Source organism: Hemitrygon akajei, chromosome 16 (genome assembly GCF_048418815.1).
Source record: "Hemitrygon akajei chromosome 16, sHemAka1.3, whole genome shotgun sequence".
Taxonomy (NCBI): domain Eukaryota; kingdom Metazoa; phylum Chordata; class Chondrichthyes; order Myliobatiformes; family Dasyatidae; genus Hemitrygon; species Hemitrygon akajei.
This window is the reverse complement of record NC_133139.1, coordinates 5,479,181-5,499,505: the sequence shown is the minus strand read 5'-3', so window position 1 is coordinate 5,499,505 and position 20,325 is coordinate 5,479,181. Positions and strand designations below refer to the sequence as shown.

The window sequence follows — 20,325 nt, the reverse complement described above, 5'->3', positions numbered from 1 at the left end:
GCATTTTTGCTCATAGAACTGCTGCCTGCTGGATGTTTCTTTTTGTTTTTCACACCATTCTCTATAAACTCTAGAGACTGTTGTGCCTGAAAATCCCAAGAGGTCAACAGTTTCGGAGATACTCAAACCACCCCATCTGGTGCCAACAACCATTCCATGGTCAAAGTCACTTAGATCACATTTCTTCCCCATACTGATATTTGGTGTGTACAACAACTGAACCTCTTGACCATGTTGCATGCTTTTATGCATTAGCCACATGATTGGCTAATTAGATATTTGCATTAACAAACAGGTGTACCTAATAAAGCGGCCACTGAGTGTGGATTTGCACCCATCACACTGGACAGAAAGTTGCCATACACTGCTTTCATCACTCACCCCATGTGTTATTCCTACTGAAAGTAAATTTGGCCAGAGAGCAGAAAATAGCTTAACAACTTGATGGCTGTGTTTTTTTAAAAATACTTGACAGCAACTAACTTTCTCCAACTGTGCTCACAACACTGAAAAACCTCTAACTAAACCATTTGCAAAAATGATCAGTCAATTTTTCTGAGCTTCATGTCAAAAGCAAGTGGATTCAGTAATACGATTATAAACCAAATAGTATATTGCTCCGTAGATGTCTCACTTTCAGATCAAGTTCAAGCTCAGTTTACTGTCATCCAGCCATACATATGTATATAATGGGCGGCAGGGTAAAGATATGTCTCTACCAAAGGGGTGTAAGGCACTCTTTCCCTCCGCTAGCCTGCAGGTCACCCTTGGACAAGGTGTAGCACCTGTTTAGTGCTCCGATCAGGGTCATGTAAAGCCATGGGAGCAGGTGGTTGATGGTCGTATGAGCAGCCGGTGCAGATCATAAGTCTTGGCTATGTGACCACTGACACCAGCCAGACAATCTCCGAAGAGCATTGATAATGGCTGGGGTCACCCGTCTTGCAAAGGCACTGCCCAGAAGAAGGCAACAGCAAATCACTCCTGTAGAATAATTTGCCGAGAATAGTCATGGTCATGAAAAGACCATGTTATACAAAACAGCATATAGTAAACAAGATGATGCACGTATACGGTTGAATGACAATAAACAATTTCCTCCAGACCAAGGTGAATGACACAGTAAATATTATTCACATGCAACACAACACATAAAGTAATATTACCACATAAAGAAGTGTTACCATATAAACACATAAATATTACCATAAATAACCTGGTTCATGCCAACCTGATGGCATGAATATCGATTTCTCCTTCCAGTAACTTTTCCCCTTTCCCTTCCCTCCTCTTCTGCTCCTTACTCTGGCCTCTTCCCTCCTCTCCTCACCTGCCAATCACCTCCCTCTGGCGCCCCTCCTCCTTCCCTTTCTCCCCGGTCCGTTTGCCTCCACGATCAAATTCCTTCTTCTCTACCTTTCCCTCTCACCTGGCTTCATCTATCACCTTCCCCACACCCATCTTTTTATTCTGGCATCATCCCCCTTCCTTTCCAGTCTCGATGAAGGGTCTCAGCCCGAAATGTTGACTGTTTATTCATTTCCATATTCATAGCCTGACCTGCTGAGGTCTCCAGCATTTTGTATATGTTGCTCTCTATTTCCAGCATCAGTAGAATCTTTTATGTTTAACAAGTAATAAAGTGTATTTGCGACACATTAAAAGGTAAACAGTATGACGCTACTGGTGCTTCATTCCCGATGAGGCCTGGGTGGTGACAGGGCGTTCAGTAGCCTCACGGCCTGGGGGAAGAAGCTGTTTCTCATCCTAATAGTGCTTGTCCTCCTGCCTGTTGGTAGGAAGTCAAACAGATTCTTGGATGGACAGGAGGAATCATTGGCAATGCCAAGGTCCCTGTGTGAGCAACACTGCTGATAAATATCTCGGATGGGTGGAAGAGAAGCCCTGCTGATCCCCTCAGCTGTCCTTGCAATCCTTTGTAGGGTGTTGCAGCCAAATGCCCCGCAATTCCTGTACCAGACAGTGATGCAGCAGGTGAGGACACTTGATGGTCTGCAATGAGATCTCACTGTTCTTCTGAGCTGTGGTCCCACAAATGATGCCTCATTAATACAGCTAATGATTAACCACCTGGAATGATAGATCTAATCATAAAATAACGCCACACTATCCTGCTCATCTTCCTGAAGTCTCATGTGACTTAGTTCCAATTCTTTACTAGCTTGATTCCTTCCTCTGGTGGAAGGTAATGTATAGCCTGTAACTCCTGTAATCCACAATCTCATCTTCACGCATCCTGACATTATTATCCCTTTGACCATGTGGGTTTCCTGCAGGTACTCCAGTCTCCTCCCACACTCCAAAGTAAGGTTAGGGTTGTGAGTTGTGGGCATGCTATAGTGGCACCTGGAGAGTGGTGTCACCCACAGGCTGCCCCCAGCACATCGCAAACAATGACACAAACAACACATTTCACTGCATCCATCAATGATTTAGTGTATAAGTGGCAAATAAAGCTAATCTTTAAAGATTAGTGAACCAATTCAGTGGTGGTCCTTTCTCCCTCTAAGCTTGACCTTCGCACCAATATCCTATGTCCTTGGCAAGTGTAATTAGGTCTTCAGAAACACAGACAAAAAAAATTGAAGAATACAGTGCAATACGTATAAAATTACATAAGTAACATTAAGAAGTATTAAAATACTAGTTTTAAAAGAGAGCAAAATAGTGACAGTGTTCATCAGTTCATTGTCCATTCAGAAATCTGATGGCAGAGGGGAAGAGGTTGTTCCTAAAACATTGAGTGTGTGTCTTCAGGCTCTTGTGCCTTCTTCCTGATGGTAGTAATTAGACGTGGGCATGTCCTAGGTGGTGAAGGCCCTTAATGACGGATGCCATCCTCTTGAAGCATTGCCTTTTGAAGATGTCCTCGATGGTGGGGAGGCCAATAACCATTATGGAGTTGGCTGAGTTTACAGCATTCTGCGGCCCATGCGATTCCGTGCATTGGAGTCTCCATATCAGATGGTGATGCAACCAGTAGAAAATTGCTAGAGTCTTTGGTAACACACCAAATCTCCTCAAACTCCCAAACAGATACAGCCTCTAGAGTTCCTTCTTCATAATTGCATCAATATATAGGGCCCAGGATAGATCTTTAGAGATGTTGACAACCAGGAATTTGAAGCAGCTCACCCTTTCTACCGCTGATCCCTTGATGAGACTGTTGTTTATTTCTTTGGCTTTCCCTTCCTTAAGTCCACAATCAGCTCATTGGTCTTGCTGATGCTGACTGGTTAAAAAGTTTCTGCTTTCCAAATAAATAATCTAACGTTCTGAAATACAATACTGGTCTGTTTGGTACCAAAAGGACTTATTTGCTATTATATATTTACATCAAAACATTGCATATCATTTAATATGCTGACTCCAAAGGAGGTTTGCATTGATTTTTGTATTGATTTGTCCATTGTATATTTAGAGTTCCTGGCAATTGGCTAGTAAGCAGAATATTAATATCAACAACCTGATGCAATCTAGAGAAAAACACGGCAACTTCTCAAATTGGAATCATCACCAAAGCCCCAGGGTAATAAATTAAAACCCATTCACTAACACAGTCATGCAAGGGGTGTCCAGGGGAGCGTAGCAACTCTGCCAAAGGTTATTGTGTCCGTTCCAGGGCAGCTCACTCACCTTTGGACCCCACCTGAAACTCAGCCCTCACCTGGGGCTCCAAGTAGCTGTTTGTATGTGTCAGCAGCCACACTCCGGTACACCGGTACAAAGAGTGAATTTCAGTTAAATGGGACACATTGGGACAAGTACATTTTGGCCCAATTAAGCGGCTGCCCCAATCAGCTGGCATTTCATGGAAATAGTTAAAAATGTATAAGAAAGACAAACTGTGTATTTAAATGAAATACAGAACAAATTAGAACACTATCAATAGTACTACAATACAGGTGTTCTCTGCTTTACGAATGTTCACTTTATGCCACTTCGATTTTACAAAAGATCTGTTTTGTAATGCAACCTGTTTTCGCATTACAAAGAGGATTTTGGGTTTTACGAAAATTTTTCCCATATAAATTAATGGTTCTTCGCTTTATGCCATTTCAGCTTAAGAAAGGTTTCATAGGAATGCACTACCTTTGTAAAAGATGGGGGGGGGGGGAGACAACTGTACTATAAAACATTATGTTAGTTCCTAAAAGTTATCAACAGGGGAATTCATCCTATGCACACAATGAACAAAATCAGTGCAGACACCTCATGCAGACCTTCATACAATGCTTTCAACAATTTTCATTGCGTCCTCCAATTCTTCATTTTCATTGTAACGTTCAAGATGATTGTCGATGCCTTTAAATTCTTTGTAGTTTCCAACTTGTTGAAGTAGTGAAATTGTCTCATTTTCACTCATGGCCATTTCTGACATCTCGAAGCCTGAATGCTTGAAACCAGAAGTGTGCAAAACAGTTCTCAATTATCCTACTGCTTATTTCTCACCAACTATCAGTGACAAAATTCACTGGATTTGGAACAGAAGTTCATGCAACCTCTGCTATTTAAAAACTGTTCTCTCTAAGTATGGTGTCATGTCTAATAGCCACAAAAGTGCGTCCCAATTAAACATCCTGGTGTCCCAAATAAACAAAGGGAATACCAGCAATTTTATTGATTAGATTTTTTTGTTCTTTAAGAGTTGCCAGAAATAAATTGCCACCCTGAGTAACTGATGGCCTATTTAACCAGGATCCATTGTATTTTGTGCTTTAAGAGACCTGGTGCAGTCTCACAAAACATGGTCCTACTCACTGGTTATAAAAAGGGGGGAAACCACATAAAATACAGTGTTGTAGGGAAGCCAAGAAAAACTTCATGATATTTATCCATTTCCACTTTACTGTTAAATTGCTGTGCTCCCTCTGTGTGTTCAAAGTTCAAAGCAATGTAAATGTATTATCAAAATATGTATATACTGCCTTGAGATTTATTTTATTTAGTGATATGTAACAGTAATGGGCACCTCCTTTTCTTACAGGCATTTAAAGGAAAATAAAGAAATACAACAGAATTTATGAAAAAATGAGTTTCTATAGTTGACAAACAACCAATGTGCAAAAGGAAACAAATCGTGTACTGTATATAAAAAAAATATTGAGTTGTGGAGCCCCTGACAGTGAGTCCATAGGTTGTCGAGTCGGTTCTGAGTTGAGGAGAGTGATATTAGCCACTCTAGTTTAGTTCAGGAGGCTGATAGTTGGAGGGTAATAACTGTTCTTGAACCTGGTGGTGTGGGACCTGAGGCTCTTGTGCGTTAGAGTTTTTAATAATCATAGCCTGTGAAGTATCAAAGACATCCAATTACAATTCCAAATCCTCTAACCACGTTCGCTGGTAGTCCATTACACTGATTCATGATAAGGAGAAAAGTTGTTCCCTGTCTCCATACTTATTGAAACTTAACTTCATTAGCTCTCTCTCTCACTCTCTTGCAAATTTCTACAGATGCACCGTGAAGAGCTTTCTAACAGGTGGCACCACCGTGTGATATGGAGGGGCTGCCGCACAGGATCAGAAAAAGCTGTAGAAAATTGTAAACTCACCCAGTTCCACCAAAGGCACTGGCCTCCCCAGCATCAAGAGTATCTTCAAAAGGCAATGCCTCAAAAAGGCGGCATCCATTACTAAAGCCCCCATCAGCCAGGGCATGCCCTCTTCTCTCTGCTACCATCAAGGAGGAACAGCTTCTTCCCCTCCGTCATCAGATTTCTGAATGGACAATGAACCCATGGACACTACCTCACTTTTTTTCTTTTCTTTTTGCTAATTTTTGCACTACTTATTTAATTTATTTTTGTAATATATTTCTTACTGTGTTTTATAGTTTTTTATTATTATGTACTGTGATGTACTGCTGCCGCAAAACAACAAATTTTGTGACAAAAAAACACAAAATGCTGGCAGAATTCAGCAGGCCAGACAGCATCTATGGGAGGAGGTAATAACGACGTTTCGGGCCGAAACCCTTAATCAAATTTTGTGACATATGCCAGTGATAAGAAATCTAATTCTGATTCCGAGAACAAGGTACCCCTCATTTGCGGATTTAAAGAATCGTTGGTTTAGCCTGACAGGGCCTGAAAAGTTAACACAGATTGAGTACTGCAAACCTTGACAACTTTCCCAAAAGCAACCCACTAAGAATGGGCTCTGCCAAATTCAGCAAAAACGCCAGGGGGTGCAGACAGAGAAAACAGAGCTTCAAACCTTCCCACTGCTACAAAACTCTACTAGTTTAACAGCAGAAATAGCACCCTGATGTTGAATGTAAGCCATTTTCATCTTAAAACTATAATCCACAAATTAACTGCTTGCATGGAATAACACAGCACACTCACTCCACCAAACTTGTGACAGCTCTTTAGCAGAGTTTGCTGATCAAGTCTGCTACTTATTATTCTGAAACAAAAAAAATCAATGCTCTCTTAAACATTTACCTTGTTCCGTTTCAAAAAGTACCATCCAGTCCCATTGTCCCACAGCCTCAGACAACATTTTTCTGACCAAACCAATCCACTACATGAAAGAAAAATCTCCCCATTACTTCTGTGGTTAACACAATTCAACACAGAACAAAGAACCTTACAGCATGGGAACAGGCCATTCAGCCTACAATGCTGTACCAAGCCAATTAAATTAGTTACCAAATGGCCAACTAAACTGAAGAAGAGCCTCGGACCAAAACATTAACTGTTTGTTAATTTCCATGGATACTACTTGATCTGCTGAGTTCCCCAGACTTTTGTGTGTGTTGCTCTGGATTTCTCGCATCTGCAGAATCTTTTGTGTTTTAAACTAATCACTTCTGCTTTCCCAATGTCCATATCTTTCAATTTCTCTCACATTCAGGTGCTTATCTAAACATCGCCTACAAGTCCCAATTTTACCAGCACTCTATACTGCTAATAAAGGTAGGGACCCCTGTTGTTAAAATAGGGGATCCCAAACTTTTTTTTAACGCCACGGACGCCAACCATTGACCAAAGAGTCCGTGGACCCCAGGCTGGGAACCCCTCTTGTTAAAATCTCTTTTCAACAAATTGTCATCAATGATGCAGGGATAACCAGTCCAGGTTTCCCAGTATCCCAGTCCTTTCAAAACTGTTCCATTCGGTCTTATTTTGCCTCTTGCGATTTTTCCAACCCAAACGAATCACTTTAAACCAGTGTTAAGATTTCACTGCCATACATCTGTCCATTTCTCCAACGGGTATAAGCTCTTCTGAAGACTTTAAAATACTTCAGTATTTTAAACATTTCGTTCTTTTATTCTCTTCAATCAAAACAAATTAACTTTGTTTACAAAGCAGAAAGTGAATCATAAAAAAGGTTTAAGTTCACATTTCTTTCTTTATACTTGTATCATTTTCACTGAGATTGTGTTAAGAGTTAAAGGTGAAATGTTTAAGGGGGACATGAGGGTGAACTTCTTAACTTAGAGCACGGTCCACAGACCCCTCGGTCAATGTTGGGAGTCCATGGCGTAAAAAGAGTTGGGAAACCCTGATTCAGAGGGTGGTGAGAGTGTAGAACGAGCACCCAGCAAAAGTGGTGGATGTGGGTTTGATTTCAACATTTAAGAAAAATTTTGATAGGTACATGGGTGGGAGGGGTATCGAGGGCTATGGGCCGGATGCAAAACAGCTCGGGGTGGACTAGATGGGCCGAATGGCCTGTTTCAAAGCTGTAGAGTTCTATGACTCTACAGAATGACACAACAGAAGGTTAGCACATTAGATCCATGCAAGGGGCTGGTGAGCAATCACATTTTTACATTTCCTGTACCCCTGCAAATTATTTCCTCTCACAACTGCCCTTTGATATACCTTACAGAGCATTCTGGCTGACGGCATCACTGTGCAGTTGCATTACCAACGCACTGGGTCAGAAAAAATCTGCAGAGCATTGTAAACTCAGGCAGCTCCATCATGAGCACTAGCCACCCCACCATTAAAGTACATCTTCAAATGGGCATCCCCTCAATCCATTAATCCATCATTAAGAACCCTCACCATCCAGGACACGCCCTCTTCTCATTGCTGCCATCAGAGAGGATGTACAGGAACCTGAAGACACACACTCAACATTTAGAGATAGCTTCTCCTCCTCCACCATCATTTCTGAATGTTTCATGGACCTATGAACACTACCTTACTATTTTGCTCTCTTTTTGCAATTTTCAAAAATATATTCTTATTGTAATTCATAGTAATTTTATATATTGTACTATGGAGGTGCAAGTTCCAGTGTCACAAGTCCTGGTTATGTGACCACTGATACCAGGCAGACAAAAAGAGTATTGATAGTGGCTGGGGACACCCATCTTGTAAAGACACTGTACAGAAGGCGGCAATGGAAAAACACTTTTTTTTTTCGCTGAATGAAGTAACCACATAGTTAAATGAAAGCTGTTCTACAACATAGAATTGTACAACACAGGAACAGGCTTCAGCTGACAATGTTGTGTCGAACCAGTTAAAATTTGCCAAGAATAATCATAGTCATGGAATGACTATGATCACACGGCACATAACAAATAAAAGAATTATGGTGGTAGCCTTCCAATGGTCGGGGTTGACGATAGATATGCAGTACTATATGGAGAACAAGCTGTTGTCCATACAACAGGCACCACCTCTCTACAAGGCTGTTGAATCCAAAGGAATGGCAAAGACTGATACAGTTAGCAACAACGACATCACAGGAGTTGCCAGTCAGCGTTAAACTCAACATAGGACTGCCTTAGGGATCCCAGCTCTGGATGTTTCCTTGGGTTTTACTCCTGAAGCCCTCCCCATGAGTGGATATAGTCGCAAGGTGGAGGAGGTTTGAGATCAGAGTTTTCCTTCACCTAGCTAAGCTGCCAACCATGGGTGATGAGCCTCATTTGCTTATTTGTTCAGTTTGTACTGCACCCCTTATAAAAAACAGCAGATTTTACGACATATAAACCTGATTCTGATTCTTTATGCTATTAACCTTTTCTAATGGGCAATTTACTGAAGCCAATTAATCTATCCACATATGTTTGGCAGAAAACAGATAGTAGGCACACAACACAAGCAGAAAGGGTAAACTCCATACAGAAGGCGCCCAAGTCAGAACTGAACCCTGGTCATGTGCCCTCTGAGACAGAAGCCGTATCTCTGACACCCAACTCTGACCTCAGCATCCCTCTCTCCGACACCCAACTCTAACCTCAGCATCCCTCTCTCTGACACCCAACTCTAACCTCAACATCCCTCTCTCTGACACCCAACTCAAACCTCAGCATTCCACTCTCTCATACACCCAACGCTAACCTCAACATCCCTCTCTCTGACACCCAACTCTAACCTCAGCATCCCACTCTCTCTGACACCCAACTCTAACGTCAGCATCCCTCTCTCTGACACCCAACTCTAATGTCAGCATCCCTCTCTCTCTGACACCCAACTCTAATCTCAGCATCCCACTCTCTCTGACACCCAACTCTGACCTCATCATCCCTCTCTCTGACACCCAACACTAACCTCAACATCCCTCTCTCTGACACCTAACTCTAACCTCATCTTCCCTCTCTCTGACACCCAACTCTAACCTCAACATCCCACTCTCTCTGACAACCAACTCTAACCTCAGCATCCCACTCACTGACACCCAACTCTATCGTCAGCATCTCACTCTTTCTGACATCCAACTCTAACCTCAGCATCCCTCTCTCTGACACCCAACTCTAACCTCAGCATCCCACTCTCTGACACCCAAATGACAGCATCCCTTTCTCTGACACCCAACTCTAACCTCAGCATCCCTCTCTCTGACACCCAACTCTAACCTCAGCATCCCACTCTCTGACACCCAACTCTAATGACAGCATCCCTTTCTCTGACACCCAACTCTAACCTCAGCATCCCACTCTCTCTGACACCCAACTCTAACGTCAGCATCCCACTCTCTCTGACACCCAGCTCTAACCTCGGCAACCCTCTCTCTGACACCCAACTCTAATCTCAACATCCCTCTCTCTGACACCCAACTCTAACCTCAGCATCCCACTCTCTCTGACACCCAACTCTAACGTCAGCATCGCTCTCTCTGACACCCAACTCTAATCTCAGCATCCCACTCTCTCTGACCCCAACTCTAATCTCAACATCCCTCTCACTCTGACACCCAACTCTAACGTCAGCATCCCTCTCTCCTGACACCCAACTTTAACCTCAACATCCCTCTCTCTGACACCCAACTCTAACCTCAGTATCCCTCTCTCTGACACCCAACTCTAATCTCAGCATCCCTCTCTCTTACACCCAACTCTAATCTCAGCATCCCTCTCTCTGACACCCAACTCTAACGTCAGCATCGCTCTCTCTGACACCCAACTCTAATCTCAGCATCCCACTCTCTCTGACCCCAACTCTAATCTCAACATCCCTCTCACTCTGACACCCAACTCTAACGTCAGCATCCCTCTCTCCTGACACCCAACTTTAACCTCAACATCCCTCTCTCTGACACCCAACTCTAATCTCAGCATCCCTCTCTCTGACACCCAACTCTAACGTCAGCATCCCACTCTGACACCCAACTCTAATCTCAGCATCCCTCTCTCTGACACCCAACTCTAACGTCAGCATCCCTTTCTCTGACACCCAACTCTAAAGTCAGCATCCCTCTCTCTGACACCCAACTCTAACGTCAGCATCCCTCTCTCTGACACCCAACTCTAATCTCAGCATCCCACTCTCTGACACCCAACTCTAGCCTCAGCTGCTCCTCACTCAGGTTGTGCCATCAACCACTGTGGGCTTCATTTACAATAATAAACCCAAAAAATCCATAAGAAATAGCAACAGAATTGGACCATTCCTCCCATCGAGTCAGCTCCACCACTCAATCCTGGCTGAGTGTTCCATCCCTTCTCTCTGTAAGTGTTAGTCCTTTGACCAATCAAGAAGCTATCATGCCCCAAATATACCCAATGATGTGGCCTACACATCCACCTGTGGCAGCGAATTTCACAGATTCACCACCCTCTGCCTGGAGAAATTCTTCCTCATCTGTTCTACAGGGATGACTCTCTAATCTGAGGCTGTACCCTCAGATCCTCGACTCTGCTGCTAATGAAAATATCCTCTGCATATTTCCCCCATCCATGCTTCTAGGTTTCAATGAGATGCCCCTCAGACATCTGAAATACTGATATTCAATGATAGCTTTCTGTCTGTTAAAATGACTGTCAGCTCTACAGTGGAGGTCAGAAGGTTGTTGAAGGAAAAAATAATAAAAGATTAAACTTGAGTAGGTTAAAAGGTCAACACAACATCATGGGCCAAAGGCTCAGTACTGTGCTGTACTGTTCCATGTTCTATACGTTCTATGTTCTAAATTTATTTATTTAGAGATACAGCACAGAACAAGCCCTTCCAGCCCAATGAGCCACCCTGCCAGATATCCACCCATTTAACCCTAGCCTAATCACAGGACAATTGACAATTTACAATGACCAATTAACTAACCTACTAACCGGTACACCTTTGGACAGTGGGAGCCAGAAACCAGAGCACCCAGAAAATACCCAAACATTCCATGGGGTAGGTGTACAGACTGCTTATAGATGGCACCAGAATTGAACTTTGAACTCCAGAATGGCCCGAGCTGTAATAGCATCATTCTAACCACTCGCTACCGTAGCGCTCTCTGTATGTTCTCTATGGGTTAGCAACAATACACAAATAAATTTAGATGGATAAATGTAAAACGAAAGTCAAGATGAAAATGGCTCAGAAAATTAAGAGAAAGGGGAAAGTAAATGGCTCGGGGTTTGTGTTAAATTTGGCATCAGATGGAAGCAGTAGACTGTGGGCTCATTGGACATGGAGCTCAAAAATGTCTTTACTACTGGGCCACCTGCAAGCAGACCTAGGCGAAGAGGGGAGAAGTGAGGAACCAGAAGCCTAGGCCCAGAATGGCTGAGCCCAGACTCCCATTCTAAAGTAGCATTGAACCCATTCCAATTAATATGCTGCCGTCCATTTCTAATGCAATCTGAACGAGGACACATGGCACACCTTGGGCCCAATAAGGCATCCACATAGTCAAATGAAAGCTGTCCTAAAACACAGAACAGCAGAGCACAGGAAACAATATTCGGCCTACAACATGGTGCCACACCAATTAAATTAGTAATTAGTAAACAGCCAACTAAACTAATCACTTCTGCCTATGCAATGTCCATATCCTTCCATTTTTCTCACATTCACGTGCCTGTCTACACATCTGTTAAAAGTCTCTGCTGTTTCTGCGTCTACCACCACCACAGGCAGTGCATTCCACGCACCCCCCACCGTCTGTGTAAAAACTTGCTCCTTACATCTCCCATGAAATTACCCCCTCACCTTAAGTACATGCGCCCTGGTATTAGACATTTCAGCTCTGGGGGAAAAGTAGATAGTTTGTCTATTCTATCTACTCCTCTCATAAACTTACAAATTTCAGTCAGATCTCCCCTCAGACTCTACCGTTCCAGAGAAAACAACCCATATCCTCCAAATATTCTGAATCAGTTTCAAGTTTGCTATTACTCATATTTATCATGAAAATTGTGGTTTTGTGACATAAAAATACATTAAGTTAAAAAAATAAATATTAAAAGATCATATATAGTACAAAAAGTGGGCAAAATAGTGAGGTAGAGTCCATGGGTTCTTGGACCATTTAGAAATCTGATGGCGAGGTTGGGGGGGGGGGGGGTGCAGAAACTGTTCCTAAAACATTGAGTGTTTGTCTTCGGGCTCTTGTACCTCCTCCTTGATAGTAGTAATGAGAGGAGGGCATGTCCTTAATAATGGATGCTGCCTTTTTGAGGCATCAGCTACTGAAGATGTCCTCGATGGTGGGAGACTAGTGCCCATGATAGAGCTGGCTGAGTTTACAACCCTCTGTCAGCTGAAACTCTGTGCAGTAGAGGTGTGGAATTCTCCCTGACGCTCATACAGTCAACAGACTGCAAACAGCAGCTGAAAGGGCATTTCAGTCAGTGAACATTAGATCAGTCAATGATAAGCAATTTTAATCTGTGAGACTATTAATACATAACATACCATTAATTGTGAAGGCCTTTCTAATGCAATATGCAATTAACCAAGTATAATTTTTCTTTAAATTCAATGAGAATTTGCAGAGGAACTAGAATTCTCTTTTATTTGATCTCAGCATTGAGCATCAGCAGGTTAGATATAATGGTGCAAATTAAAACTCCAGTCTAATCAACACTATGCCTGAACCTGTTCCTGAACCAGTGCCCAAAGACCCAGACCAAACCTCCTCTGTCAAAACATTATAAAAATGCAAACCGCTTTGTGTTTGCAGCAACTTACCACAGAGAAATATTCTTTTTATTATTCCTATCTGGATCTTCCCCCAACTTCTTATTCTGCTTCTTCCCCCTTCCTTTCCAGTCCTGATGAAAGGTCTCAGCCCAAAATGTCGACTGTTTACTCATTTCGTAGATGCTGCCTGACCTGCCGAGATCCTCCCGCATTTTGTGTGTGTTACTTTGGATTTAGTATCTACAGAATCTCTTGCGTTTGTGACAAGGTTTTTTCACAATGGAGCAATGGTACAGGCCCAGTGGCAGGCTTGTGTTGTGGGCCCGGATCCACCAACAGCTATACTGACTGGAACTACATCTAGCAAGTTGATTTCTGGAAACTGTGATCCGACAGAGCTGCTGAAAGTTGTAAACTCAGCCAGCTACATCACGGGCACTAGCCTCCCCAGCATCGAGGACATCTTCAAAAGGTGATGCCTCGAAAAGTGGCATCTATCATTAAGGACCCCCATCACCCAGGACATGCCACCTTCTCATTACTACCATCAGAAAGGAGGTATAAAAGCCTGTACACTGACCCTCAAAGTTTTTGGAGCATCACAATTTTTGCTCTCTTTAAATATAAAAATTATATATTGTTATATTTTATATTTTAAATGTATATTTGTTTATATAGAGACAAATATTTCAGTATATATAAATAATTCATAAATATGTATATACAGTAATTCTGAAATATTTTATATTTCTTATTATACATGTTTGTAATTTATAGCATATTTTATGTCTGCACTGTTCTGCTGCCACAAAATGAACAGATTCCATGACCTATGTCAGTGATAATAAATCTGATTCTGACTCTGGATCTGGCACGTCCAATTCTCAATTAAATCTCTAGAGCCTTTAGTGAACGGAAACCCCGATACGTTGCAAGTACGTGCAAGTGAGAAAACTGATTCTATCAAAGAAATTTGCCTCAAGTAAATAAAAGCTGTCATCTTAGAGATGACTGCCTTTGTCCGACTCAGAGTGACCTTCCTGCTCGGACTTGAGAGCTGCTGGCATACCCTAACAGTGTACCTTTTGATAAAGCAGTGGATTCAAATTTTCCATACTCCAGGAAGCTGCCCCGTCAATAACTATAGAATGGAAAATAAATCCGAACAGTTAAATGCACACGGATTCTGTGACCTTCTTCCTGCTCTCCCCCTCCAGACCCCTTCACTCATATATGCTGTGCACTTCAGGTCCATACCACCACTGCTGTGTGAAAACTAGCCCACAGTCATTTCACAGTGATTACCCACACCACCACTTCATATATACAAGCTACATATAGGTTTTAATTATGCCTACCTGAGCTTACCTTGAACTCATTCCATTATTATAAAAATTGTAAAATCAATTTGTTGTCCTTTACAGGAATTCACACAGTAACTAATATCTCCAATAAGACACCATATGGGCACTGGCCCACCTAGCATCGAGGACATCTTCAAAAGGTAATGCCACAAAAAGGTGGCGTCTATTATTAAGGATCCCCATCATCCAGGACATCACCTCTTCTCATTGCTGCCATCAGCAAAGAGGTACAGGAGTCTAAAGACACACACATTCAACATTTTAGGAACAGCTTCTTCTGCACCGCCATCAGGTTTCTCAACAGACAATGAATTAATGCACACTCTACACACTATCTCTATATTTTTTTGATTTCTTTTTATACTAATCATTTAAATATATCTATAAAAATATCTGTGTGTCTATATATATATAGACACATACACTAGATCTGTTTTTGTAATTTACAGTTTGTAGATCTTGGATTGTACTGTCCTGCAGCTGGAAAACAACAAATTTCATGGCATATACCAATGATAGTAAATCTGATTCTGATTCCAATCTCCTATTACAGTACTGCAACTGAATGTCACCTCATACTTCACTACCATTCTACAGTACAAACCTGACAGATAACTGTAGCCAGACAATGTTCCCATTCTTTGCTTCTTTGTGATTAAAAAAAGTAACAAGGTAACATTCAAAAAGCCTTGTACTTGCTGGGCTTCTGACAAGGCCCGACTAATTCTTCAGAAAGAAAACATCAATACACACTAAAATCACATTTTAATTCTTTCCTCATAAACTGGCATAGGTTTGAAACTGAGGTCACAAGTGAATAGTACTTTTCATGCTAACACCCACTGCAAGCCATTAGAAATTATAGAGTAGAGTCTCCCACAAGCCACGGGATTTAACTTCACTGTTTCACACCGTTTCCCTTTTTTTCCATTCTGACTACAAGTAATAGTACAGATGAAATGTAAAGAGTTTCTCTAATGAACGTACTCTGATATGATGATTAGATTAATATAATTACCTATTTCATTTTAATCAATTTCTCGAACTTAACTGATTTACCAGAACAGATTTCTCCTGGAAGTTGAATATTGCAATTACCAGTATTTGTATTTTTACTTTGTTGAGGGTTGGAAACTAGCAGGAATTTTAAAACATTGTGTTTTGGCAGAGAAGAACAAGTGAAAGAATGAATTGAGAGAACAAAGAAGAGAACAGTGAAATAAAAGGCAAGGGAAGTCAACAGGAGCAAGACTTTTAGAAGGCAACTTAATTAAAATGTGAAGCGATAAAGAAAACACAAGGAACAAAACCAGGGACAATGGAATAAATAAATAAAATATACTAGCAAAAAAGCCTTCAGGTTTTGGATTGTAATGAATACATTAATTCCCTTTCACTTTCATTTTTTCTTAAAATGCATATGAAGTGTTTACTTGTCAGACCTAGGAAGTTCCCTTTTGTCTGTTATTATTAAAAAAAATGTTTATAATGCATCTAGACCATGAAACTATTTAAATAATTAATTGGACAATAATACAGCTTTGTTATCCGATATAGACTGTCTGGCCTGATTAGCTACACTTCAACTGCTTTCAGATTACTGCAAGCCGCTCTCCCTCTTCAAAGTAGGGTTCATATTCTCAATCCTTACAAAAACGTGCAGACAAATTATAAATGTACACCACTAGTATATCATCACCTTTTATCCTGCATTTAATATTCCAGCTGCTACTGAATTTTCGCTTTAGTAATCTATGATTCAGCTTCCATGCAGCTGAAGTGCAAGTCAGCTTAACTAAGGAAAGAGGCGACCGTATTTATAAAGTTTCTCATTGCATTATTTTTACAAAGAAAACCCTTCAAAAATACGGTGCATGACATTTCTGGAAAGAGTAATCAAAATTACCTTACCAGATTATAGGTCAGTAACTAGTCTCTGTTAATCAACTAGTTTGCAACCACAGAACCTTCCTAACCAGGTACGAAACTTAAATATAGAACCATATTAGAAGTATAAACTTCTGGAGAAACTAAAAAGTTCTGAGCAACTTACATCAGAATTACTGAAGCATGACAAAAATATTAAATATATACAGTAACAACATTGGAGAAAATACATATGATTAAATTATGAGTTTCAAATGACAGCAAATGAATTCTACTGGCAATAAACATCTTTTAACTGGCAGAATTTTCAAGAGGACACACAAGGCGTTCAGTAGTTGAGATCCCAAATCTGCTGAAAAGTTCTGCGTTGCTTTATCCAACAAGCAAACCCTGCTCCAAGTTCTCTCACTTTACCACTATTTAGAATATTTGTACTATAATTTGGGGGATTCATTTCTTTAAAAGCTCAAGAAATAAACAAATATATGTATTTCTTCCAATAAATAAAACAGGAGAAATTACTAAGGGTTAAAAAGAAACATTGCCTACAAGAGGAAAACTGTTCCAGTTTCAAATGGCCACAGAAACATTTTTTTTAAAAATTTCACAATAACAGCTGGAAGAGTTCTACAAAGCATGAAGGAGCCAAATGTGGAGAGGCGGGAAGAACGGGGAAGAAGTTTTTTGAAAAAAAAAATCACCAAGGTGGGCTTACTACTCTCTTTGCAATCACTGCTGGTCAGGGGTGGAGGGTAAGTTTTGAGAGAGAAATAGGGGAGAAGGTATCAGAGAGAGAAAGAAGAGAATGTAAAAGAGAGGATGGTGTCAAGAGGGGAGGGAGGAAGAGGGTGTAAGAGAGGGAGGAGGAATGGAAGGAGGAGAGAGAGGGGAAGAGAGAGGTTGAAGGAGCATGAGAAGAGAGAATGGAAGAGTAGGGAGGGGAGAGAAGGATATTGTGGGCACATGAAGGGGTAAAGGGGACAGGGGAGGAGGGGTAAAAGAAGATGATGGAGAGTAAGTGGTGGGGGGATGGAAGAGGCCTGGAGGGCAAACACGTTCATGGCGGGAGACAGCGAGAGTAGAGAAGAGGCATGAGGCAGTGAAAGGGGGAGAGATGCAGAAAGGGGGCATTAGTGGGATTAGGAAGGAGAGAGGAGGCAAGAGGTGAAGTGGTGATGGGAACAAGGAGAAGAGGGGAAATAGATGGGGAAGAGAGGTCTGTGGAGAAGGGGAAAGGCTGTATGTTAAGGAGCAAGGGAGGATGGAAAAGGGGGAGGGGAGGAAGGTGGATTATCATGTTTGGGAGGAAGGAAGGGCATTGGGGTTTTGAGGAGGGAGGGATATTGGGGTGTGAGGGGGAGGGGTATTGGGGAGTGAGGAAGGAGGGAGGAAGGCATATTGGTGTGAGAGGAGGGTGAGTGGGATATTGGGGTGAGAAGAGGATGGGGTATTGGGATGGGGTGAGAAGAGGATGGGGTATTGGGATGGGAGGAGGGAGGATGGGATATTGTGGTGAGAGAGGAGGGGATAATAGGGTGAGGAAGACAGGTGGAATATTGGGGTTAGGAGGAGGACGGATGGAGTATTGGGGTTGGGAGGATGGAGTGGTATTAGGGTTGGGAGGAGGTAGGGGTATTGGGCTGAGGATGGAGGGTGGGATATTGGGGTTGGGAAGAGGAAAGGGGTATTAGGTTGAGAGGAGGTAGGGGTATTGGGGTGAGAGGAGGTAGGGGTATTGGGATGAGAGGAGGTAGGGGTATTGGGATGAGAGGAGGTAGGGGTATTGGGATGAGAGGATAGAGGGTGGGATATTGGGATTGGGAAGAGGAAAGGAGTATTGGGGTTGGAAAGAAGATGGGATATTGGGGTTGAGAAGGGGTATTGGGGTTGGAAGGAAGAAGGGTGGGAAGGGGTATTGGGTTGGGAGGAAGGAGGTTGGAATATTGGGGTTGGGAGGAGGAAAGGGGTTTGGGGGTTGGGAGGAGGGAGGGTGTGATATTGGGGTTGGGAAGGGGTATTGGAGTTGGGAGGGAGGGTGGGATATTGGGGTTAGGAGGAGGAAAGGGGTTTGGGGGTTGGGAGGAGGGAGGATGGGATATTGGGCTAGGAGGAGGAAAGGGGTTTGGGGGTTGGGAGGAGGGAGGATGGGATATTGGGCTAGGAGGAGGAAAGGGGTTTCGGGGTTGGGATATTGGGCTAGGAGGAGGAAAGGGGTTTGGGGGTTGGGAGGAGGGAGGATGGGATATTGGGCTAGGAGGGGGAAAGGGGTTTGGGGGTTGGGATATTGGGCTAGGAGGAGGAAAGGGGTTTGGGGGTTGGGAGGAGGGAGGATGGAATATTGGGCTAGGAGGAGGAAAGGGGTTTGGGGGTTGGGAGGAGGGAGGATGGGATATTGGGCTAGGAGGAGGAAAGGGGTTTGGGGGTTGGGAGGAGGGAGGATGGGATATTGGGCTAGGAGGAGGAAAGGGGTTTGGGGGTTGGGAGGAGGGAGGATGGGATATTGGGCTAGGAGAAGGAAAGGGGTTTGGGGGTTGGGAGGAGGGAGGATGGGATATTGGGCTAGGAGGAGGAAAGGGGTTTGGGGGTTGGGATATTGGGCTAGGAGGAGGAAAGGGGTTGGGGGTTGGGAGGAGGGAGGATGGGATATTGGGCTAGGAGGAGGAAAGGGGTTTGGGGGTTGGGATATTGGGCTAGGAGGAGGAAAGGGGTTTGGGGGTTGGGAGGAGGGAGGATGGAATATTGGGCTAGGAGGAGGAAAGGGGTTTGGGGGTTGGGAGGAGGGAGGATGGGATATTGGGCTAGGAGGAGGAAAGGGGTTTGGGGGTTGGGAGGAGGGAGGATGGGATATTGGGCTAGGAGGAGGAAAGGGGTTTGGGGGTTGGGAGGAGGGAGGATGGGATATTGGGCTAGGAGGAGGAAAGGGGTTTGGGGGTTGGGAGGAGGGAGGATGGGATATTGGGCTAGGAGGAGGAAAGGGGTTTGGGGGTTGGGAGGAGGGAGGATGGGATATTGGGCTAGGAGGAGGAAAGGGGTTTGGGGGTTGGGAGGAGGGAGGATGGGATATTGGGCTAGGAGGAGGAAAGGGGTTTGGGGGTTGGGAGGAGGGAGGATGGGATATTGGGCTAGGAGGAGGAAAGGGGTTTGGGGGTTGGGAGGAGGGAGGATGGAATATTGGGCTAGGAGCTGGATGATGGACAAGCAGCTGACTCTCTCCCGCCATTTTCAACAGTTACCGCGTTCCGGGGACGAGACACCGCAATGAAGACGGCGTTGGGTTGGGGTTGGGATAGGGTTGGGATGGGGATGGGGTGGGGGTGGGATTGGGATGGGTTGGGAAAGAGAGATGGAGAGGGGAGGGGGCGATCAGTTATCAATAGCGAAGCCAGCGGCCGGGTTACCTGGGTCAGGCAGAGCGGAGAGAACATCATGACGGCCTGGAATTCAAGTCTGCGATCATCCAAAAACCAAAAGTTACGGTGGTAGGGCGGGATGGAGAGAGAGGGGTCACGGTGACATCTCGCCTCAGTGACAGGATCCCAGCTCCGCACACGGGGGCGAGTCCGGCCGCGGGCCCGAGGGACAGTGACCGGAGCAAGCGGCTTCGCAGGGCGGCTTCATGTGTCAAAACGGTGAGCCGGGGCAACTGTCCGCCCCGTCGCCGCCGCTACGCCGCATCCCCGCGGAGAACTCGGCCAAACCCAACCCCTCTCTGTCTGTCAGTGTCTCTGCAC

The 20,325-nt window shown here is 43.5% G+C and overlaps 1 protein-coding gene across 3 annotated transcripts in view; it reads right to left on the bottom strand.

The window, feature by feature from the left end:
* The window catches only part of nfic (nuclear factor I/C), a 464,113-nt gene that overhangs the window by 441,310 nt on the left and 2,478 nt on the right, over window positions 1-20,325 (bottom strand). For 2 of the 3 annotated variants that reach the window (XM_073068140.1, XM_073068142.1), the window contains exon 1: window positions 19,993-20,325. This exon is cut by the window's right edge. The exons of the other annotated variant lie outside the window; for it this stretch is intronic. In XM_073068140.1, the coding sequence (XP_072924241.1) occupies window positions 19,993-20,022 (30 nt within the window). In that variant the 5' untranslated portion in view covers window positions 20,023-20,325. The remainder of the gene's footprint in view (window positions 1-19,992) is intronic. 3 annotated transcript variants of the gene reach the window in all.